This window comes from Gigantopelta aegis, chromosome 7, assembly GCF_016097555.1.
Source record: "Gigantopelta aegis isolate Gae_Host chromosome 7, Gae_host_genome, whole genome shotgun sequence".
Lineage (NCBI taxonomy): Eukaryota > Metazoa > Mollusca > Gastropoda > Neomphalida > Peltospiridae > Gigantopelta > Gigantopelta aegis.
This window is the reverse complement of record NC_054705.1, coordinates 45,818,944-45,844,933: the sequence shown is the minus strand read 5'-3', so window position 1 is coordinate 45,844,933 and position 25,990 is coordinate 45,818,944. Positions and strand designations below refer to the sequence as shown.

Sequence of the window (25,990 nt, the reverse complement as noted above, 5' to 3'; positions counted from 1 at the left end):
GGCCGTTAGCCTTGGTTAAATTAAATATCAATGTCTAGGTCCATAAAACCTCATATTGCCCTTCATTGTGTAGTAACTGATGTCTGCCTAAACATTAAGTTTACTGTTCGATGGAAATTCATTCTACATTCTACCCACTACTTGGGTGGTAGGCGTGACATACTAAGCTAAGACCTCATTGTATACTAACTTAAACTTATGACGTCATTGTAGCCTATATACTAATAACCTGAAATCATTGTCTACTAGCATGACGTCCTTGAATACTCTCCCACTACGTCACTGTATACTAACCTATGACAAATACATTGTCTCCAATATTGTGAGGCTTGAAGATGCTCAGAAAATTTTCATAGAAAAATGACGCTCTAAGGATCGTGTACGGTAAACCTGAAACATAACATAAACAACTCAATTACTCATCTGGTTTCATGTATCTGCGTAAGTGCCACACGTAATTCGTTTGGGAACTGTTTTTTATCTCGCCTTCATGTAAAATTCTTTAATCCCATTGGTTGTTTGCCGTTGGACAAATCCCTTATCCCCCTGTGGGCGGAGCCAAATTCTTTTATACCCCGTCTGTAATTTCCAACAGTTTCCAGCCGCCCCAGTTAATGCTAAAGCCATGGGCGGATCCAGGAAATATTTTTAGGGGGGGACCAAAAAAGAAGGGCACATTGACTCGTCAAAAGGGCACCTTACTACAAGTTTTGATATTTACAATTAATATGAATTCCTACAGTTCTACGTCATAATATACTAGCAATAATGAAGTAAATTGGCGTCACTCGCGTTAGAACCTCAATGGGGCCCCATTGATACTCAATAACACAGACACATATCTGCAAGCTTGCGCATGTACACGAAAATCTTGATTTCATTTATCTACAATATAATTATTGTTTACTTAAAAAAAAAAAAATTCTACAGACAAAAAGGGCACTTGGACATTTTGAGGGCACTTGAACAATTTTTGGGGGGGACGCGTCCCCCTGGTCCCTTCCCCCCTTGGATCCGCCCATGAAAGCAATAATTAGATTATAAATAACATTGATAATCAACCAAGTATACATAATTAATTTTATTTTTACTATAAAATACACTATTTCAATACTTTTAAAAGCTGCAATGTTGAACTCGGCCACCTAATTACGGTCGTGGTGTTATTGTATTAATGCGCGATTAGCAACAATTGTTGTTTTTTGTTTTTTTTAATATTTTTATTTTTTTACTAATACATTTCTAATTAAAAAAAAGTGTTTTTTATTTTTTTTATTAATATCTGTTTCAGACAATTTCGTATTACAAACATTTGAAGTTAAAAACTCGTTTATCGACGGAACTATTTTTCGTCACTGGCAAGTGGTTTCGTTCGCGTCCGCGTGGTACGGCTCCGTTAATAAATTGTTAACAATTATTTTCTGGCGTTATTTTGATTATTTGGCTATATGGTTTAACATGTCGGCAAGATAAATTCGTTGTAGAAGCATCTCTCGGGGTATATGGCTTTTTATGTACCCTCTGTGTGCTCTTTTACCCCCGCGCCTTCGGCTCGGGGTAAAAGAACACACAGAGGGTACATAAAAAGCCATATACCCCTCGTGATGCTTCTACAACTTATAATATCCGCTATTGCACAGGAAATAAAAGGATTCCCAAACTCATTGAATAAATTTCGTATGGCACTCCCGATCATGCAATAAGAGAGAGAGAGAGAGAGAGAGAGAGAGAGAGAGAGAGAGAGAGAGAGAGAGAGAGAGAGAGAGAGAGAGAGAGAGAGAGAGAGAGAGAGAGAGAGAGAGAGAGAGAGGGGGGGGGAGCGAGCGAGAGAAAGAGAGGGGAGGGAGGGATATATGTATATGTATATGTATATATACTCTTCAAAAGAAGAAACGCAAAACCACATTGTCGTAACATTTGGAGAATTGATTTAATTATTGAATGGTGAGTCCGATAATTACCAAATGTTGCAGGATTGTTCACAATTCACTCTAGTCCATTGTGAGTAAGTGATAGGACACACCACCAAGGTCAAGGTCATCTGGAGTCAATACCGGGTGTGGCCTCCGCGTGTGTTGACAACTGCCTGGCACCGCCTGCCCATTGAAGCAACCAGAGTACGGATGACGTCCCGGGGGATGGTGGCCCACTCGGCCTGCAAGGCTGCTGCCAGCTCGGGCAGGGTCTGGGGCTGTGGTTGTCGCTGTCGGAGGCGTCGGTCCAACTCGTCCCATAGATGCTCAATTGGGTTCAAATCCGGTGATATCGATGGCCAAGGAAGGACATTAATGTTGTTGTTCTGTAGGAAAGCCGTTGTGAGACGTGCTGTGTGAGGCCTGGCGTTGTCATGTTGGAACACTGCGTTGGCGTTGGCCATAACTGGAACGATGTGTGGCCGGAGGATCTGGTCAATGTAGCCCTGTGCATTCAGGTTGCCCTGCACGTGGACCAGGTCAGTTCTGCCAGTGTGTGAGATGGCTGCCCACACCATGACACTACCCCCGCCGAATCTGTCCACTTCCTGCACGCAGTTTGCCGCATAACGTTCACCACGACGCCTATACACGCGACATCTTCCATTATGACGTCGGAGCAGAAATCGGGAACTCGTCACTGAACCACACCTGTCTCCATCGCCAGTTGAGGCCATTGTCGATGAATCTGGCACCACTGCAGTCGGAGTCGACGGTGTTGTGGTGTTAAGATGACACCTCGAACTGGACGTCTGCACGAATTCCTACCCTCACGTAGGCGGTTCCGTACGGTCTGGTCGGATATCCTGCGCAAACCTGGTATTGCTGCGGCTGTGGAGGTGGCAGTAGTCAATCGTTCCCGAAGGTGGCGTACCCGGATGTAGCGGTCCTGCCCGGGGTAGTGACCCGTGGTCGACCGGATCTAGGGAGGTCACGTGTTGATCCATGTTGCTGGTAACGGTCCCACAGTCTGGAGATGGTGCTTGGGGACACATGGAATGCCCTGGCAACGGCCGTTCTGGATTCGCCTGCGTCTAGTCGGCCGATGGCATTGTTTCTCTGCGGTTTCACTGAGACATGGTATGTCCTGGATTGTCAACTGTCGGCCAGATACAGAGGCCAGGCAAGCGAACACCCTGCACTTTTTATACTGTCGGTGTTCATGTTGCACGTGCAGACAAAGCACGTGCAGTGGTGACATGGTTTGCACGTGGCTGCGTTTTTGCGAATATTCACATTTTGGAACTTTATTGTACAGTAGCTGCGTTTTATCGAATGTAACCGTGGGAATGTGTTTTTGGGACATGCAATGACCTTATATTCACAAAGCATGAACCGGTAGGAAACATAAAATCGGAGTTATAACCCATTTGTACCCTTTTGCGTTTCTTTTTTTGAAGAGTATATATATATATATACATAGAGAGAGAGAGAGAGAGTATATATATATACATATATAGAGAGAGAGAGAGAGAGAGAGAGAGAGAGAGAGAGAGAGAGAGGAGAGAAAGAGGGGGGGGGAGCGAGCGAGAGAAAGAGAGGGGAGGGAGGGATATATGTATATGTATATGTATATATATTATATATATATATATATATATATATATATATATATATATATAGAGAGAGAGAGAGAGAGAGAGAGAGAGAGAGAGAGAGAGAGAGAGAGAAGAGAGAGAGATTGAGGGGAGGGTTAGAGAAGGGAGGGAGAGAGAGACATGAGAGACCAGCCATACATACACAGAGAGAGATAGAGGAGAGGGAGCGAGGGGAGGGAGGGGGAGAGAGAGAGAGAGAGAGAGAGAGAGAGAGAGAGAGAGAGAGAGATGTATAAATATATATTAAAAAAACATTGCTGCTGTTTCAAAGGGGTCACATGCCCCACTTGACCTCTCCCCCCCCCCCCCCCCCCCCCCCCCCCCCCCGCCCCCGCTTCCTATGCCAGTGCTAAGGTCAGATCTACAGACTGGTCCAAACATTTTCCCCGCTTCTGTATTTGTTTTTTGTTTGTTTTGTTTTATTTTTGTTAAAGTACTAACCTGTCCCTTTAATGTACTCCTCAATGGCGGCCTTGGCGTCCATGTATCCACACCTCTGGCCCGTGGCGCAGACACACGACTCGGCACCATAGAACACCAAGTGTTTGATGTTGCACTTTATCGCCGCGTACACCGCGTTCATACCCTGCAAATACAGTTTGTCTTGTTTAACGACACCACTAGAGCACTTTGATTTATTAATCATCGGCTACAAGGTCCACTCACTCGACGACAAAAATGTACGTTGTTTTATTGCACTCTATATAAATAAAGATAAAGATATGACGTGTGCTCCCCCCCCCCCCCACCTTTATGTACCTTATTCTTGTTCACTGTTCACATGTATTCACCTACTGCGTCGCCATCATCTGGTCCACTGTTCACAGGTACTCACTTGTTGCATCATCGTTTTTTTGTTCACTGTTCACATAATATTATACTCACTTGTCCCGTATCTTTGCTGTTCATTATTGTTACGTCACTGTGTTCTGGTTCAGTGTTCAATGTGTACTCACTTTTGCAACACATTGACGTTCACTGTTCACAGGTGCTCACTTATTGAGCCACCTTGTTTTTGTTCACATATAGTATACTCATTTATTTTGTCTCCTTATTCTTTGGTGTTCACAAGCACTCCCTTGCAGCGGTGTGTCACCCAATAACCGATGTACGTTTCGTGCTGGGATGTCGTTAAACATCCATTCATTAATGTTACTTGCTACGTCCCCTTGTTCTGTTTTACTGTCCACATATAGGATACTCACTGGTTCTTCTTCAGTGTTCATATATACTCACTTGTTGTGTCTTCTTGTTCTTCTGTGTTAATATATACTTACCTGTTGCGTCTCCTTATTGTTCAGTGTTCACATATGCTCACTTTTTGTGTCTCTTTGTTCTTCAGTGTTCACATATACTCACTTGTTGCATCTCCTTACTGTCTACTGTTTACATGTACTTATTTTTTTAGTATCCACATTGATCATATATACTCACTTGTTGCGTCTCCTTAATGTTCACTGTTCACAGGTATTCACTTGTTGCATCTCTTTACTGTTTACTATTTACATATACTTATTTTTTAGTCTCCACATTGTTCATATATACTCACTTGTTGCGTCTCCTTATTGTTCACTGTTCACATATACTCACTTACTGAGTCTCCACGTTGTCCAGTGTTCACAAATACTCACTTCCTGCGTCTCCGTGTTGTTCACTGTTCACACATACTCACTTGTTGCGTCTCCATGTTGTTCATTGTTCACATATACTCATTTGCTGCATCGCCATGTTGTTCAGTATTCACATGTACTCACTTGCTTTGTCTCCATGTTGTTCACTGTTCACATGCACTCACCTGTTGCGTCTCACTGCGCTTGCTCAGGTGTTCCCAGTAGTGTGTGACGAGGAACATGGCGTCTGCTCCATGCACCACGCGCACCAGACTCTTCGGGTCATTGAGGTCGGCTGTTCGTATCTCCGCCCCTGGAATTATAACGGTCTCGGTTTCATCAAGTTTGTTTTGTTTAACGACACCACTAGAGCACATTGATTAATTAATCATCGGCTATTGGACGTCAACCATGTGGTAATTCTTTCACGTAGTCATCGAAGGAAACCCGCTACATTTTTCTTAACGCAGCAAGGGATCTTTGACCAGTTGTGGTGCACTGGTTGGAACGAGAAAAAACCCAGTCAGTTTAATGGATCCACCGAGGTGGTTCGATCCTGCGACACAAGCACCTCAAGCGAGCACTCAACCCACTGATCTAAATCCCGCCCCTCTCAGTTTTATTCAATTCATTTGGTTAAAAAAAAGAAAAAAAAAAGTGCGTTTCACAGACTGCGTTTGTGTGGTGTGCGTGTGTGTGCGCATGCGTGTGTGTGCATGTGTGTCAGTGAGTGTGTGTGTACATGTCTGTCAGTGTCAGTGTGTGTCTGTGTGTGTACGTGCGTGTTTGTGTGCTACTGTGGGTGTGTAGTCTGTATGCGCGCTTGTGTATGCGCGCTTGTGTTTGCGCGCGCGCGCATGTGTGTGTGTGTGTGTGCGCGCTTGTATGTGTGTTTATGTGTGTCACTGTGTGTCTGTGTCTGCCATGTATGTACAGGTGTGTCCGTACACCAACACAACAGTAAGTGGGAAATCAAGAGAAGTACATGCATCTAAACTGGACAGCGATTTAAACCCGAGAGCAGCCCCTTTCAGTAATGTTCCCGTTAAATACGGGCGTCGTCCTGTAGTATCTGTAGTAGTGGTTAATACGTGAACTATTTGTTATCGGCGAACTCGAAACTGATCAATGTAAAGGTATTTAACGTCAAACATGGGGTTATTGTTATATTAGAGCGGTGTGGTAGGCAGCCAGTCCGTGTTTTCGACATAGACATTATAACTCTCTGAATGTCCGTATAGCCCTTGAACGGCAGAGTACTCGAGATAGCTGAAGCTCATCTTCACAGCCCAGATCACTAGCGTAATCAGGATTTTATATTGGGGAGGGAGCTTGTGCGGGTGTGTGTGTGTGTGCGTGTGCGTGTGTGTGTGTGTGGGGGGGAGGGGGGGTGTGGGGGGTGCGGGGTGTGTGCGGGGTGGGGTGGGGGGGGGGGGTGCGGTGTGTGTGTGTGTGTGTGTTGATACGCCATTAGCCACGACTCACTGCCAGGTGCTTTGTTTCCAAAAATACCCCAAAGTTATATTAACAAAAACATCCCAACGTTATATCAACAAAAACACCCCAACGTTATATTAACAAAAACATCCCAACGTTATATCAACAAAAACACCCAACGTTATATTAACAAAAAAAAAGAAGAAAAAAAAGACGTTATATTAACAAAAACATCCCAACGTTACATTAACAAAAACATCCCAACGTTATATTAACAGAAACAAAAAAACCCCAACGTTATATTAACAAAACAAAAAAACCCAACGTTATATCAACAAAAACACCCCAACAATATATTAACAAAAACACCCCAACGTTATATTAACAAAAACAACCCAACATTATATTAACAAAAACACCCCAACCTTACATTAACAAAAACACCCCAACGTTATATTAACAAAAACATCCCAACGTTATATTAACAAAAACACCCCAACGTTATATTAACAAAACCAAAAAAAACCCAACGTTATATTAACAAAACAAAAAAACCCAACGTTATATCAACAAAAAGACCCCGACGTTATATTTTAAAAAAAAAAGAGAAAAAACAAGAAGACGTTATATTAACAAAAAAAAACCCAACATTATATTATAAAAAAAACCCCAACATTATATTAACAAAAACATCCCAACGTTACATTAACAAAAACATCCCAACGTTATATTAACAGAACCAAAAAAACCCCAACGTTATATTAACAAAACAAAAAAACCCAACGTTATATCAACAAAAACACCCCAACATTATATTAACAAAAACACCCCAAAGTTATATTTAAAAAAACAACAACACCCCAAAGTTATATTAACAAAAACACCCCCAACGTTATATTAACAAAAACAAACCCAACGTTATATTATCAAAAACACTCCAACATTATATTAACAAAAGCACCCCAACGTTACATTAACAAAAACACCCCAACGTTATATTAACAAAAAGCCCCAACGTTATATTAACAAAAACGCTCCAACATTATATTAACAAAAACACCCCAACGTTATATTAACAAAAACGCTCCAACATTATATTAACAAAAAACACCCGAACGTTACATTAACAAAAACACCCCAACGTTATATTAACAAAAACACTCCAACGTTATATTAACAAAAACACCCCAACGTTATATTAACATTATCTGCAATAGTAATTGATGTGGTACCGTGGAACCTTTAAAACCAACTCCTACCATCTTTCTCCAGACGGCGAATCAGACTGTTGCTCGGGTTTCGCGTCACTACTGTCACCTTGAACTTCTGACTGTTACTGAGCGTGCGCGCGACCGATCCTCCGATCATGCCAGTCGCGCCGAACACCACCACCGACACCGGGCGAACCAATTTGACATCTTTCTTGCGAGAGCCGCTGGTGCCAGAACCCATCGTCGATGCGCACCCTGTAACCATGGAAACTGTGTTAAAGGTACATGACCACATTTAAATGATCATTTTCAGTGCACGCTGTGTAACCATATATAGACTATTTCATGTTTTTTTCGTAAAATATGGTTGTCACATCACTCGTTGACATAAAAATCGTATTCAGAAAAAACACCATGAAATGGTCTATTTATTATATACATCTTTGCTAATTTTTGACAATATCTTTCTCTTTTTGGTAATATCTTTCGCTTATCCTATCGAAAACACGTAACGCCATGATATATTTCTTCCTATGGGACTTTTCCAGAAAATTTACTTGACCATAGACTTTTAAAAAGAAATTTGAATAAAAATTATCTATGTTAACATTTATTTAATAATACTGCTGTGCAAACATACATGACAAAGCGATCCTCCAAAAACTCCCACAAAAAACAAAACGAATCAAACGCCGTTAAATTCTTACACTTACACTCAATGACACTACATTGTGTCATCATTATTTAGCTTCGTATTCAATTCGTTTTAGATATTTTATCATAATTACACTTGATATGCCTTTTTACAGGTACAGTTATTTAAATTACATTTTTTAATTTTTCAAATACGATCAGATGCATTGGTAATTATCAAACTTAAATACGAAGAAACGAGACAAAGGGAGATGATTTAATCATGCACTTTTACAAAAAAGTAAATACGATTTCTATATTTTCACTGTAGCTAAAATACAGTGAAAATATGACTTTTCACCGGATATCACTTTTATGGTTTCCGTAGATCTATATATACACACACGTGTGTGTGGATATATATATATATATATATATATATATATATATATATATATATACACACACACACACACACACACACACACACACACACACACTTTTTAAAAAAGTAGCGGAACCTGAAATATTAATGTTAATATCAACTATTAGACCAAACATACGTTTTGACCACAGAAATCCTAGTAAAGAACGTTCAGGTCTGTTTATCAACACACCGAAAAACATTGCATAGTTTGCACGTGCATCACGCAGTTGCCCCATACACCACGTGCGTGACGTGTCATTCTCGATTTTGACAATTTCCTGGAAGGTCCATGATTAATCACTGTGGAACATTATTTCTGTCAATCTTTTTCATTCTGTTGATCATACAGTTGTTATTGTTTTGTTTTCAGTCATTTTTATTATTTGAATTTGCGATTTACTGATAAAAAAAACGTCAACTTTCAAATTTCACTTCTGACCCCAATCGTCCTTCAAGATCTTTGGTGGTCATAAAACCTACTGTAATACTGAACTACCGGTTGTAATGTTTGCCCAATTAATTCACTATTATAATATAACCATTCCCCACAGCTAATATACCTTACAATTTTGGCAGTTGTAAATATATATATATATATATATATATATATATATATATATATATATATATATATATATACTGTATATATAAACCATTCTCACATATTATAATTTGGCCTGTCTTAAGATTTCTAACACCTTACCTAACTCCCAAAGTGTTAAAGGTACATAATGATATTAATCATATTTACATGCCCATTCTCACGACAACCTCTGTAACCATAGTGTTGAAAGTATTCATTTACATTTACATGACCACACATTGTAACCATGGAAACTGCATTCTACAAGTAAAATTCATCATGACTAATGCGACGCATAATTTGTATATAAATATATATTCACAGGACATGGTTACAGACACCACAGTCGTGTAACTAAGTGTGGAAACAAATGAAATAATTACTTACAATGAACAATTGTATGATTCAATCAATAATTCGTTACTGTTACAATCGCAAATATAATAAATATTAATAAAAAACAAAAACAAACAAAAACCCCCAAAAATTGCAAGGTATTATTTTCAAGTTACTATGTATGACTTTTTAGGCCTATTACATGTTTAGCTGAATTGCTTGGATTCTTGTGGTAACGTGTTTACATCGATTTCAGAAAGTTTTGGAGGAAAGCTACACCGGGAGGTAAAAAAACAAAAAAAAAAAACAAATCAATCGATATCGTGAAATGCAATGTCCTGCGTTCTACAATGAATGAATGAATGAATGAATGAATGAATGTTTAACGACACCCCAGCACGAAAAATACATCGATTATTGGGCGTCAAACTATGGTAATGCAAATAAATAAAGTCAATATAAAAATTCAAGATTAAAAAAAAAACAGTGTAAAGAACTGTGCAAAAATACAAATATCACAGACAGATACTGACTTTTACTCAAAATTTCAGTTGTATCAATTGTGCTGTATTGGCCATTCTCAAAGAGAATGTTACACCCCTGCACCACGGTGAGATTACAGCACGCGCAGGGGTGCGTTCTACAAATAACGTGCACCACGACAGAATGATGGAAATACATGGTCGTAGTTCAATTAAAATGTTTTGGATCATACAATAACTACGTTTGGTATTCCAAATGAATGTAATTTCCATTTATAATCCATTTTTCGAGAAATAAGGCCCACTAAATCCGTGACTGAGATCCTTTAAGGATCCTCGGGGGCCTGTAGCACAAATAACAGCGGCTCCCCCTTCCCAGGATATATATTTTACAACCCCTTCGGGGAGAGGGGGAAAAGGCCCCTCCCACTTTTTTCGCCAGTTTTTATTTCGGGACTTTAAAATGTCTTGACCGGCCTCGGTGGCGTCGTGGTTAGGCCATCGGTCTACAGGCTGGTAGGTACTGGGTTCGGATCCCAGTCGAGGCATGGGATTTTTAATCCAGACACCGACTCCAAACCCTGAGGGAGTGCTCCGCAAGGCTCAATGGGTAGGTGTAAACCACTTGCACCGACCAGTGATCCATAACTGGTTCAACAAAGGCCATGGTTTGTGCTATCCTGCATGTGGGAAGCGCCAATAAAAGATCCATTGCTGCTAATCGGAAAGAGTAGCCCATGTAGTGGCGACAGCGGGTTTCCTCTCAAAATCTGTGTGGTCCTTAACCATATGTCTGACGCCATATAACCGTAAATAAAATGTGTTGAGAGTGTCGTTAAATAAAACATTTCCTTCCTTCCATAAAATGTCTTATACTGCTAATACGGAAACCTGACGATACAACCATAAAAATGACAGACAGAAATCTTGAAAAAAACATTACAATAACACAAATTCCACATACTAGATGATAATCATGTCACCTATATCGACTTCGCTGAGATCGCATAGGGTAAAAAGCATGTAATTTTGTGCCGGCTGCCATTTTGACTTTTTATGGAATATTCTCCAAGAGAGGTGAAAGGATATGACTTAATCTAACAACGTCATAACACTGCTCTACAAAGCGAGTAAAATACTCGCTATGGCGACTAAAAATATTCCCTGGCGTCTGAAAAATAAAATCACATTCGCCAGTTGGCCACTGTCCAATAATTTTACTTTAAAGGGACATTCCTTAGTTTGTTGCAAGTTGTAAGACGTTATCGACTAACAGAGACTTTTTAACAATTGTAATTATATATCAAATATATTTTTTTCTGCATAAAATATTAGTGGCTGTATATTAAACGTGTTCATGATCGTTCTAGTGTTTGTACTAGGTTAAATTTCATTTTATTTCCTAAAAAATATTTTTTCGTACGTACGAAATTATTTGAAGACAAAATCCAGTTTGAGCGTCTTACGAATATTAAGACGACCAGAAACAATTGAATATACAGACACTGATATTCTAAACAGGAAAATATATTTATTATGTAAGTTTAATCGTAGAAGTATTTTATTAGTCGGAAACATCTTACAATGCAGCAAACTCGGGAATGTCCCTTTAATCTGTAAACAAAACTGGACATTGGAAAACACAGTGGACCAGCAGCAATTTATCTTCCATAAAACTTGTTTTCTATCGGTAGTTTGTTTGAAAAATAAACGTTTGACACAAGTTAATCGGACTATGAATAACGATTTTCCAGTATTCCAGAGAAAACACGGTGACGTTAATGGAGGTAATACTTCGTTATGATGTTATCTCCCTTAACTTGAATTTCAACCGTTTGGGAATAATTCGGCCCCAGTTCAGTTTTGGACCAAGTCGGTCCTGTCCCATTTAGAGCCAAGTTTTATTTATGTATTAAAATGAGATTGTTGAGTCACTGTGTGTCTTTACTTGTTTGTCTCAAACTCAAACGTTAATTATTTTAAATGTTGACTAATATGTGTTATACTGCGCTCCAATCGTCTCGTGCTTATCATGATAACGGGTCCCTCCACGATAACGTCTCCAGTTTTTTTAATCACGTCGAAAGTAATATTCACCAGTGCAGGATGAAAACATGTTTCTATTTTCATGACTTGACTTTATGCGGCTTTAAAGACACAACTATTTACAAATTAGTATTTATGTATTTACAAGGCAGTATGTGACGAAAATAATTATTTAAACCAAAAGTAAGGTAGCCGTTGGTAACTACTAGTAACACGTTGAAGCCTGGTAGATATTATCGCAATACTTCCAGGCCCGTACGCAGGGGTGGGGGGTGGGGGGTGGGTGGGTGCGAGAGGTGCGTACGCACCCCCACCCCCCTAGTCTGCCGAGGTCCATTCGTAGATGTGTAAAAAAATTAAAAAGTCCGACGATGTGACAAATTTACTTCCCAGAATGCAGAAAAATGCACCTCCTGCATTCTAGATTTAAAAACAATTCGGGGGTGGGGGTGGAGGTGGGGGGCATGACCTCGGACCCGCCTAGCAACTCCGGCCCTTTGGGCCGTCGATTACGCACCCCACAATATAAATTTCTGCGTACGGGCCTGGCTTCTATTTAACTTTTAATGAGTAGGGCAGTGACCCCAGTATTCGACCAGTACCCAGTATTCGACCGGTGTATGTAATCAATTACCATACTCGTTTAAACTGAATAGTATATAGATTTTCCCAACGTATTTTGAACATACGCGACAGGGTGAACATTCTTTCTTCCGGAAACGCAATAGCAGATGATAACCATGTGAATGAACGTAAGTATATATTCATCGGCTATAGTGATAATATATAGCATGCTATTACACCATCCAACATCCCGTGAACATTTGCAATACTTTTAATCCATTTGAAATCTTTGAAAATGTTTTTAAGGTTTTTATTTATAATAAAATAGAGCTGGCAATGCAATGTGACCTCAGTCATTATAATTTCGATCACGTGACCACGTGATCAAATAATGACATATGATAGAGAGGGTTTCCCCAGTATTCGACCAATAGAAAAGCTTGAGGATACATTCCTAAAATAAAGTCTCAATAACCACAAATTTACTACTTTTATGTCTTTTGGTGCTGTTTGTCAGGACTTACAAAATTATGTTTTCTTTTATTTTCAGTCTAGTATCATTATCTGGAAATTGAGATAGGACCAAAGAGACTGTTTATCAGAAAGTATGTGTGAATGTGTATATAAGCATGTGCGTGCATGCGTAAATGCATGACTATGTGTTACAGTTGTTAAAATCAACACTTTTTGGATTTAGTTGTTTTGTATATGCTGCATTTACTATAAAATAAACTTCAAAGTTTAGTTTTATTAGTTAATTAGAAAGTGATCGAATACTGGGTCAGCTGGTCGAATACTACATACTGTTCCTTGAGGCACTCAAACCTACTTAAATAGTCGGCGTATACCGCATGAACAAAACTTGGGTCTATTCAATGAATATCATTGCCAGTAAGTATTTACGAAGAAAAAGAAATATTAATAAATGCCAATAAAATTAACATGTTATAAGCCTTTCTTTCTTAAGTGGTCGAATACTGGGGTCGTTGCCCTACTGCAATTTAAATACATATCTTAGCAGTGCCATTAAAATAGTAATTCGCTTAATTTCGTTTAATAAAATTATTAGGTACGGAATTTGATAATTTGATAGTTAATAGTCGTTCCCTGTTTAAGTGAAACCGGACACAAACAGTAACTTGTAATTACTATTTAACAACTACATGTAGGAATTATCCCTTCACGAGTTCATTCGAATGCGGTCCTAATACTTTGGAGACTTTCACCTCTCTTGGAGAGTATTCCATAAAAAAAACAAAATGGCAGACGGCAGACACTGCAGGTATTTTGCCCTATGCTATCTCAGCGAAGTCGATACTGGCGACATCGTTACAGTCTCATATGTGGAATTTGTGGGGGTTTTTCACAACTTGTGTCTGGACAACATTTGGGGGAAATGTAACGGAAATTAAAGGTAGGAGAGTAATTTATTGTTGTTGTTAACAATTTGGTTCGGACTAAATTTTGTTTAAGTCCGACGACACGTCGACAGTCACTTTTTGGATATAAAACATCTCCAACCGTAATTTTGTGATATAATATATTTGACAAAAGGTACTTTTTATTTCTTTTATCTTTTAAAACTTCAAATTAATATTTTGTCCAGAATTATGAAAAAAAAAAAATACCGACCTGTAAACAGCGTTGTCTGCTTATTATAGGAATTTGACAGTGGTCAAGGTTAGTAGACTAGTTTTTATTTTAATGTGGCGAAGCATTGTAGGTTCTAATAGACCAAATCAATTCCTATTGCCGATAATGTTAACATTTACTAATAAAACTGATATAAGCAGCGTTTCAACACACCCAGGAAGTACAGCAATAGAAAGTGTGGCACCTCATATCTAATCTACCTGCAACAAAATGGGGGGTCACATATCATTTAAGAGATTTAATTAATGTTTTTAATAGCAACCGTCATTTTTGCTGAAAATTGCAGTTCCATTTTGGGGGGTACCCCGCATTAGTTTCAACCTCTGGTATATACTGCATAACAACTGTATAACAAATAAAAGTGTATTTATTTATTGTCAATGGACAATAGTATATGTACAAATAATCAATGTCACATATTACTACCAACTCTCTTCTTTGGTACTATGCAACCTGTAATAATACAGCTAATTTTCAATTTAAATGACGTCAGTATTCCAATGACGTCACTTTGCATCTCCTTACATCTCCTTGACCCCTGTCAAATTCCTTTTTGGAAACATTCCAATGTAAAATTGCTATTGAATTTTTTTTTTTTAAACATAACTGATGCACCTGAATGTGTTTGTGAACAAAATCTTGTGATTAAAAAATTGTACCTTTTACGAAATATGGATTTGTAAATTATGGCAAGATAATATGCTATATTTATTGTGTACGAAGCCAAAACAAGGGTGCGAAAAGTGACTGTCATCGACTTTAGCAACAATGACATCACATGCACCGTCTCCTCACGTAGAAAACTTGGATGAACTGACAGCCGGATTATTCAGTGGAGCGACTAATTATGGAGGCACATTTAATATAAACTTCAGCTTTTCAGCAACGAATAATTCCATGAACACCAATAAAAGAAAACACACCGATGACGACACAGACATTGCGTGAACAATTCTTGACATTTTTCTTCGTTGATAAAACTGGCACACTCAAGGTTTTGTGACGTATTACGAGCAAATTAAATATTATATTGTTCCTGAATTTTAGCTATTACATTGTCTTTAAAAAGCATTTCAAACAATATCATTAAAATTATAGGTAACTTTTCACTAGTTCTTTCTTAGTTCTGTTTATTGTTTAAATAGAACTATATTCCTATGTGTAATTGGTGGTTCATCGGTCCGCGTAGTAACACAGCTGACCTAGTTGTGTAAATTTAGAAATCCCCGTCATTAGCTAGCAGTGATGTGTTACAATTTTTAAACTATTATTTGGAAACAAAATTCAAATTTAGGGTATGTAATAAATACAAAACTACATATATGTGGTTTTGTCTACTAGTATTTAATATTTCTATAACGACCAGTTTCAATATTCAGTTGATAAGTAGAACATCTAAATTTACAAATGTAACTTCTAATTGCAAAAGTAAGGTGTTTTGTTAAATAGTACTGGAGACAGTGATTATTACTTAAGTGCTTATAAATTAAAAATTTCGAAGAAACCGAGAGTGTAGCATACATTTCTATCTACTAGACTTACACTTCCAAAAATGTAGTCCTTTTGATGTAAATTCTTTGTCACGCGAGCTGTCAAATGCAGTTTTCGTTATGACGTCACGCGTCTGTGACTTAGGTTTTTTTTTTTTTTTTTTTTTTTTACATAATTATGTTTGGGCGTAAAAGAGAACATTGATTTATTAATAATGGGCTATTGGATGTCAAACATTTGGTAAGTTTACCATTTAGTCTTAGAGAGGAAACCCGCTACATTTTTCCATTAGTAGCAAGGGATCTTTTATATGCACCATCCATCCCATAGACAGGATAGCACAGTCGTAGTGCACTGGCTGGAACGAGAAATAGCCTAATATGCCCACCGATCAGATCGATCCCACTGGGCTACGTCCCGCCATGGTATGTGCTATCATGTCAGTGGGATACTGATCTAGTGGTGTCATTCAACAACCAAAAAAAAATTCATTTCTGTTTTTATAGATATACAAATGTTAAGAAATCCCCCCCCCCCCCCCCCCCCCCAAAGCTCTGAAAATGATTTAGGCAGTTGTCCAAGAGGGGGCGGGATTTAGCTCAGTCAGTTGAGTGCTCACTTGAGATGCTTGTGTCGCAGGTTCGAACCACCTCTGTGGATCCATTCAACTGATTAGGTTTTTCTCGTTCCAACCAGTGCACCACGACTGGTCAAAGGCTGTGGTATGTGCTTTCTTGTCTGTGGGAAAGTGCATCTTTTGTATGCACCATTCCATAGATATGATGGCCTGGCTGGAACGAGGAATAGCCCAGTGGTCCCACCGACGGGAATGGATTCTAGACCGACCTCGCTTTACCACTGGGCTACGTCTCGCCCCCTTGTGTGTAGGTCAGTATAGATGTATGAGTATCAGTATATTGTACCCTGTTAACCTTTTGTTTCACATCTGCTTATCTACTGATATACCAAAGGCCATGGTATGTGTTGTCCTGTCTGGGGGAAAGTGTAAATAAAATATCACATACTGCTAATTGAACTTGTTTGTTACGTCGGATAGTTCTGTCCAAGACAGGCCCGTCTGTAGGTAACGGAGACTTAATTGTAAGACACATACTAAATACGTCCATTTCATTCAGTTGTACTTATTTTCGTGCTTATATCCAATTATGGTCTCACTACACAGATGTCATCTGCCATTGAAACCCATGTTAAATTGCCCAACTTCAAACGAAGATTGCCAATAGAACGGGTTCTCATTGGCACTAACAACATACACCATTGCGAACATACATTATATAAGCATTTATTTTCACTCCAAAATTGAGAATATTTCCGTCTCGGTTTTTTTGCTGTACGTCCGCATCTGGCTGTATTACCGGTCCGAACAGGTGATTCATTAACCGATTCACTCTGGCTGTCTCTTGCGCTATACACCCATGTCCCAAAAGGTCAATGCACAATATTACAAAATAACATGGGTAAAATACAGCCAGAAGGCTTACCATTAAACATACATATTCTTTTAATTCTTCACCATTTCCTAGAAGTGAATATGTTAACCACAACTTGTGTCACAATTAGGAACTATAGTGGACCGTCATCAATGAACTCTCACCCGGACGTGATCTGTGTAGTGAGACCTAAGGTTCAAGCACTAGGTTCAAGGTCCTATCTGGGCTGTCTGTCCAGAACAGTGGGTTAGTAGTTAGTTGTTAGTGAGATAGAAGAGGGTGTATTGGTCCTAAACCTACCCACTGAGTCGTTAAACACCGCTCTGGGTGGTACGAAAACATATACAGTTGTATATTAGGGAATCTAATTAAAGGCGCTGACCCTAGTTTCAACCCGTAAAAATGGACACCAAGTTTAGTTAATCTACAAACCTGCAACACTGCAGGGCTCGAAATGCAGTGTTAATACATGCACCGGTGCATGCTGATTTTTGCGTATGCATGTAACTTTTAAAACTGGGTGCACGCGGTGCATGCTAATATTTTTCAAGTACTGTGTATTGCGTATACTATTATCCTGTTCAATTATTTAGACCTAAAATTTTTTGCAAATGTTACGTTTATTTCCTATTCAATATTTGTTTTCTTTGCATTTACATGAAAACAAACCCAAACCCCGACAGGTTTTATATACAAATCATCATATAAAATGCACGAAGTTGACTTAATTCCACTTTTTAAAAATCTCTGTGTCGTTTGAATGCACGTTATTTCACCTATAAATAACTACGGTCATTTGCATATCAAAACATTGGGATCTGAGGCTACGTGAAGGCCATTATAGCTTGTTTCACTAAATCAAGGTTATTATTGTTTTGCAGTGTGTAACAGCATTGTCTAATCTTTCCGTTAAACATAGATGTAAACAAACAGAACACGTAACCCTTTCTTGTAGGTGCATTATATTTAATCAATTTAGCTAATGTATTATGTATTTTTATTTTATTATATCAATTATATATTAGCATACCATACCTAACCTAACACAACTGAGGTGTAGCACAGTAATAAACACAAATCACCTCACACACCGCAGGAATGTGCTTTCCAAATTTATAAATAAATTTAATGCAGGGCCGGACCCAGAAGACCAGGGGGGGGGGGGGGGCAGATAAAATGTCAAAGGCCACCAACATCAAATAATAATAAAAATGTTATTTAATTTGCCTCTAAATTGGGAACTCATACGTATATATATATATATATATATATATATATATATATATATATATATATATATAGTATTTAGGGTGGTGCTAGGGGCTGGGGTTTGGGGGTGGAGTGTTACATTTGTAATGCGAAAAACCAAAGGGCTATTGTTCGGACTCGTATGGGTTCAACCACTTTTTCATCCCGCAGACACAGCCCTGAATGTTAAAAATACGATAGCATTGCTTGGTCAATAACATCATTATTTCGATCTATGACTGCACGTGCTATTGTAGCAATGTGTAAACCACGTAAAATACAAGTTAGGTAGGGTATATAAATTCATTGAAAATGTATTAGTCGACATTCTTGTTATTGTTATTTGAGGAAAAATATGGGTAAATCGAAAAACACTTCAGTTGATGTAAAATCGTGTATTAAGAACGTTTTCGATTATTTTGAAGATGAATATCAGCGCGGTAGACCTAGGTATGCTTCTTATCGAATTGTCGATCGAGTTTCCGCTGCACTTAAAGTTTCGGTTTCAACAGTAAAAAGAACTGTGAAAAATCTAAGCTCTACGAATCCAAGCACAGAAATCACTGTTAAAAATCGCGACCGAAAACTCATCGATTTATTTGATAAAGATGTTATTAGACGACGAGCATACAGATTTTATAGAGAGGGCGAATTACCTACATTATATAAGATTAACGTGGCTTTAAGGGAGGAATGTGGAATCAACATATCCATATCAACTTTACGAAGAACACTCCATGACCTCGATTTTAAATACCAACATATGTCTACAACCGGAAAAGTGATTTTTCAGGACGCCAATATATCAGACAGGAGACTGTCCTATCTCCATGAAATATCCAGTTTACGAGAACAGGGGTATTTAATAGTGTATCAAGATGAGACCTGGGTGAATGTCAACCACACAACATCCCACCACTGGACAGATATCCACCCGGGCACAAGTACCGCCAATCACCTGCCGAAATCAGACGCTGCTGATCGAGTTCCTAAACTCTGTTCGGTGACTGGGAAGGGAAAAAGACTTATTATTTGTCATGCTGGCTGTGATAAATATGGATTGATAGATGGCTGTGAATTGATCTTTGAGGCAAAAAAAACAGACGGAGACTATCATGGTGAGATGAATCATGACAATTTCATCAAATGGTTTGAAGAACAACTTATGCCTTCTCTACCAGAACCTTCTGTTATCGTCATGGGTAACGCAAGCTACCACAACAAATTAACTGAGATTACACGGTGTCCTGCACTAAACGCTAAAAAGGAAGAAATTCAGTCGTGGCTACGAAACAAAAATATACCTTTTGAGAGTAACATGACAAAGCCAGTTCTTTATGAACTTGTGAAAAGTAACAAATGTGCAAAGCAATTTGTTACTGATGATATTGCTGAACGCCATGGGCACTTGTGTCTAAGACTGCCGCCAAGACATTCTGAACTCAATCCGATAGAACTGATCTGGAGTCAAGTCAAAGGGCACATAGCTCGTCATAATGATGGTAAAATGACCACAGTGCGGAGAGAACTTGTACATGCATTGAACTCTGTCACACCTACACACTTCTCTGACGCAGTTAAACATGTAATAAAGATCGAAGAAGATTTTAGAAAACAAAATAGTTTTATAAGAAATAAAATACCCCCTGTGATAGTCCCCCTTAACGAAGATAGTGATGAAGAAATGAGTTCGTCGACTGATTAAGTTATTTCTCCATACCCATCAGGAGTATTACTTTAATGTATGCATGAACTCTTTAACACCAAAAACTATTTATTTCCATATCATTCACTATCAAACAACCTAACAACCTATAAACTAATCGACTCAAAATGCATATAGACTACATATACATACGAGAGAAATGTTTATTTAACGACACGCTCAACGCATTTGATATACGTTTATGTGGCGTCAGACAAAACGGTTAAGGAGCATTATGACAGTGAGAAAGAAACTCGCTACCGCCACATGGGCCACTTTTTCCGATAAGCAATTTTGATAAGTAATAAGGGACGTTTTATATGCACCATCCCATAGACAGGATAGCACATACCACAGCCTTTATACATCAGTTGTGGTGCACAGGCTGGAACTAGACACAACCCAATGGGTCCACCATGTGGGATCGATCAGTCGACCTACCATGAGCGAACGCTTTACCTCTGAGCTACGTCCCGCTCCATATACAAAAAACCGGCCTCGGTGGCGTCGTGACAGGCCATCGGTCTACAGGCTGGTAGGTACTGGGTTCGGATCCCAGTCGAGGCATGGGATTTTTAATCGAGATACCGACTCCAAACCCTGAGTGAGTGCTCCGCAAGGCTCAATGGGTAGGTGTAAACCACTTGCACCGACCAGTGATCCATAACTGGTTCAACAAAGGCCATGGTTTGTGCTATCCTGCCTGTGGGAAGCGCAAATAAAAGATCCCTTGCTGCCTGTCGTAAAAAGAGTAGCCTATGTGGCGACAGCGGGTTTCCTCTAAAAACAGTGTCAGAATGACCATATGTTTGACGTCCAATAGCCGATGATAAGATAAAAAATCAATGTGCTCTAGCGGCGTCGTTAAATAAAACAAACTTTACCATATACAAAAGAAGCCTTAAGTGGGGTTGGGGTTGTGCAGAGGGTCACACCTCCACCAATCGCATGCATACCATATTCTTCTCTCTCTCTCCCTGTAACCATATAACCATAGATTAAAATATGTTGAGTGCGTCGTTACATAAATGACGTCTCTCTCTCTCTCTCTCTCTCTCTCTCTCTCTCTCTCTCTCTCTCTCTCTCTCTCTCTCTCTCTCTCTCTCTCTCTCCCCCCTTCAGCGCGCGCTCTTGTGTATTCCACAATATAATTATAATATTTGATACATATTTTTTTTCAAACTGAGGTTTGGTCACTTGAACTCCCCACCTGAATCCGCGCCTGCTTCATGTTTACAGATATTTTCTTAAATATAGGTCATACTACGATTTGTGCGGATAGGACAATAGAACCGAACATTAGTTTGAAACGCACAACAGAATGATGCTTTTGATATGCAAATGACCTTAGTTATTTATAGGCGAAATAACGTGCATTCAAACGACACAGAGATTTTTAAAAAGTGGAATTAAGTCAACTTCGTGCATTTTATATGATGATTTGTATATTAAACCTGTCGGGGTTTGGGTTTGTTTTCATGTAAATGCAAAGAAAACAAATATCGAATAGGAAATAAACGTAAAATTTGCAAAAAACTTTGGGTCTAAATAATTGAACAGGATAATAGTATCCTGTTGTCTACCAGATTCAGACTCAAGTTGGTGAATTTTGCGTATGCATTTCGTAATCTGTTCGCCACATGAAAACGATAACTTTTATCTTATGGGCGCATCCATTTTGTATCCCATAATCCTACTTACAAGAATGGCGCCCTTTCGGTCATTTCCATGAAATATATTTGCGAAAATTGCCGGCAATATCTCGGTTATATCCGTGAACGGTATTAGGGAAGGTGGTCGAGACCGACTTTGGGGTATCCACGCGCATAACACAGTTGTTGTCGTCACTGACAAATTGAACTCCGCCAGCTCTGTGATCAATACAAAGTACCGTAACTGCCTTGAACATTTTCGACCTCAAATATGGGCACTTGATCAGATGATTGCGAACATGCATGTGCGTTACTCGCGTAGTTGACTCGAAGTCAGCCAGTGATTATTTCAATCGCAACTTCTCGTCGAATTCCGTAGGCTAATTTATATTATACCAACAGATCTTATCGAGTTAAAAAAGTTAAATTAAATTAAAAAGAAAATGATAATCAACACTGTAATCAAGGTAATTAAAATAGTATTTTTCTCATTGTTAACAGGATTTACCTTATTTTTGGTGCATGCAGAATTTTAATGGTGCATGTAACTTTTTTTTCAGCATGCACCTGGTGCATGTAGATTTTTTTTTTTCATTTCTAGCCCTGAACACACATTTGAATATGGTTATAACAGAGAGAAGCTAAAGTATGTGATGTTTAAACAGGGAAATACTGTCAAAAATAACGTAAGCTCGTCTCATTACCCATTACTTCTTAGATGAACGTGGGTTAAAAAAAAAACGAGGGTATGTCACTTTAAGCTTGACTTAGTTCAAATACCAGGACGATGAGATACACGTTTAATATAGAGCCACGTGCAGAAAACTGTATTCAGTGCGTTAGTTTAGTCATTAAAACAGCTCTTTTAGTCTGCTGTATCTTAACAATGATGCCGCTAACAAAGGTGGTCTGACCCGCGGCACTAACTAACGACCACCGGTAGTAGGGGGAGCCTAGTAGATAGTTACAAGTGTCTCTTAATAATGTCAGAAGTAACTACCGAACACTCTCCGAAGTGGTCTGACTAAGCCCACAGCTAAAAGCTGATGGGGAATGACAGGTGTGTAACACGGATAGCCACACGAGACAAGCACCTGTCTCGGTTGGAGAGACCAGGACTGGCATGTGGAGGTGGACAGCGAAGAAGTTAAAAGATAGGAGGAGTTGACAGATTGGGAAGAAATGAGATGCAATTCAAAGGAGTAAAAGGAAAGGGGCAGTGGGATAAAAACAATTTTTTTTTTTTTTTTTTAAATGTTAACAATGACAATAAACTCGGGACTGTCGCTGTAATTTGTTGTTTAAAACCGGCCTCGGTGGCGTCGTGGTAGGCCATCGGCCTACAGGCTGGTAGGTACTGGGTTCGGATCCCAGTCGAGGCATGGGATTTTTAATCCAATAGCCGATGATAAGATAAAAAATCAACGTGCTCTAGTGGCGTCATTAAATAAAACAAACTTTATTTATTGTTGTTTAAAAAGAGATCCAACCCACACCACCTTAATGACTTCTTGGGCCACTACACTGACCTCTTTGTAACTAACAACCGGCCTTGGTGGCGCAATAGTTAAACCATCGGACTACAGGCTGGTAGGTACAGAGTTCGCAGCCCGGTACTGGCTCCCACCCAGATCGAGTTCTTAAGGACTGAATGGGTAGGTGTAAGGCCACAACACTCACACTCTCTCTCTCTCGCTTTCTCTCTCTCTCTCTCTCTCTCTCTCTCTCTCTCTCTCTCTCTCTCTCTCTCTCTCTCTCTCTCTCTCTCTCAACTAACAAACTAACAACTAACCCACTTTCCTGAACAGACAGCACAGGTAGCTGAGTGTGTGTGCCCAGGACAGCGTGCTTGAAACTTAATTGGATATAAGCACGAAAATAAGTTGAAATTGAATTGTAACTAACAACCAACCCTTGTCAGGACCAAACCCAGATAACTCGAATGTCCAGGACAGAATGCTTGAACCTAAATTAGACATAAGAACGAACATATACCAATATTAAAATAATTAAATAAACCAACCTTCAGGTGTTTTCGGATTTATTTGTTTTTTGACTTCTTACGATCCGCTTCGCTGAACTTCGTCGCGGTTACTGGAACGAAAAGAAAATGACAGGAAGGACTAGTTGTTGGCTGGTGGACGCAAGAAATAAGCTTTTAAGCCAGAGGGAGGAAAATCGATATTTTGTCCGCTAACTGAAAGGAACCACGATTGAATAATTAATGATACGACGTTTCCTAATTTACATCACAGTTGTCAGACTTTTCACGGATAATTGTCAACTAAAAGAAGCAATAATTGTCGTTAATAATCAATCTGGTGTTGGTATTGGAAAGCCAAGTGTCAGAATAAATCCGTTTGTGTCAAAAGGAAACGAACTGACTGCCTTGTAATTCTAGGAGTATTGAATGAATGAATTATTGTTTGGCTGCCTTGTGATTCTAGAAGCACAAAAGTACACACCGGCTATTGGGTGTCACTCATTTCGAAAACTCGTATGAGAACATATTAGGAAGTTTTAAACTCTTACCATAATTTTATTTCTAACAAAATATTTCAGTGTAAATTAAAAATTTGTTAACAAATTTCCATCAAATTGTAAAGATGGTATCTTATTCTTGAAACAGGAATTGAAGATATGGAGGAAGTGGGGGGGGGGGGGGGGGGGGGGGGGGGGGGGGGGGGGGGGGGGGGGGGGGGGGGGAATGTTTTATTTAAGGACGCACTCAACTAATTTTATTTACGGTTATATGGCGTCAGACATATGGTTAAGGACCACAAAGATTGAGAGAGGAAACCCGCTGTCGCCACTGCATGGGCTACTCTTTTCGATTAGCAGCAAGGGATCTTTTATATGCACCATCCCACAGACAGGGTGGTACATACCACGGCCTTTGATATACCAGTCGTGGTGCACTGGCTGGAACGAGAAATAGCCCAATGGGCCCACCGACGGGGATCGATCCCAGACCGACCGCGCATCGAGCGAGGGCTTTACCACTGGGCTACATCTCGCCTCTTGTAATTCTTGAATTAATTAGTGTTTAACGATACCCCAGCACAAAAATACACACCAGCTATTGGGTGTCACTCAATTCTACAACTCGTATGAGAACATATTATGAAGTTTTACCACAATTGTATTTCTAACAAAATATTTCGGTGTAAATTAAAAATTTGTTAACAAATTTCCATCAAACTGTAAAGACGGTATCTCATTCTTAAAACAGGAATTGAAGATTAAGTTAAAAGACTGTTTTGTCTAACGACACCACTAAAACACATTGATTTTTTAAACATCGGCTGTAGGATGTCAAACTATTGATACTTTTGACACATTCTTAGAGAGGAAACGCGCCAATTTTTTTCATTAGCTCGGAATGGGGGTAGGGGAATCTTTTATATTCACATTCCCACAAACAGGACAAGACATACCACGGCTTTTGATATACCAGTCGTGTGGAATGGTTGGATCGGCAAAAAAACAATTCAAGAATGGGTCCACTGAGGTGGTTCGATCCTACGACGCAGTGTGTATAACATCATCATTTATTCATATTAGCATTACTACCAAACAGCTATATATAGGCTTGCAAACGAATCACTAGGCATATTTTACATGGATTACAACTAATTTTGAGGGTAGAATGATGGAAATACATGGTAAAAAGGCCTCAGGTTAGCACATTTTGCCCGAATATCTCTATAATTTTTGCCCGAATTTGAGGTTTTGCTCAAGCTTGCTCCCCCTGTCTCATACGCTTATGTTTACACAAGTATGTAAATATGCATATAGTGTTAAATGTACATGCATAATTAGACTAAACTTACACTATTCCAAAAATTTAGTCCTTTTGTTATAACGTCCGTAGTCACACGAGGTGTAAA

General features: G+C 39.1%; 1 protein-coding gene across 3 annotated transcripts; it reads right to left on the bottom strand.

The window, feature by feature from the left end:
• Nucleotides 1–251: 251 nt before the first annotated feature.
• Nucleotides 252–25,990, bottom strand: LOC121377711 (nmrA-like family domain-containing protein 1). 3 transcript variants are annotated; one of them, XM_041505795.1, is made up of 6 exons: nucleotides 25,934–25,990; nucleotides 24,124–24,194; nucleotides 7,878–8,084; nucleotides 5,367–5,494; nucleotides 4,013–4,157; nucleotides 253–390 (listed from the first exon to the last, which is right to left on the bottom strand). In XM_041505795.1, the coding sequence occupies exons 3-6, from the start codon at nucleotides 8,068–8,070 to the stop codon at nucleotides 290–292; spliced, it is 567 nt and encodes a 188-aa protein (XP_041361729.1). In that variant the 5' UTR covers nucleotides 8,071–8,084; nucleotides 24,124–24,194; nucleotides 25,934–25,990; the 3' UTR covers nucleotides 253–289. The 3 variants fall into 3 exon arrangements, with proteins under 3 accessions (XP_041361731.1, XP_041361732.1, XP_041361729.1); XM_041505797.1 differs by lacking the exons at nucleotides 24,124–24,194; nucleotides 25,934–25,990 and adding an exon at nucleotides 16,096–16,184 and having other exon boundaries at nucleotides 252–390; XM_041505798.1 differs by lacking the exons at nucleotides 24,124–24,194; nucleotides 25,934–25,990 and adding an exon at nucleotides 9,026–9,076 and having other exon boundaries at nucleotides 252–390.

Coding starts and splice junctions, on each gene's coding strand:
- LOC121377711 (XM_041505795.1), bottom strand. CDS start 8,070: ATGGGTTCTGGCACCAGCGGCTCTCGCAAGAAAGATGTCAAATTGGTT. Junction 5,495..7,877: donor TCGCCGTCTGGAGAAAGATG/GTAGGAGTTGGT, acceptor TTATAATTCCAG/GGGCGGAGATACGAACAGCC. Junction 4,158..5,366: donor AGCGCAGTGAGACGCAACAG/GTGAGTGCATGT, acceptor CTGTATTTGCAG/GGTATGAACGCGGTGTACGC.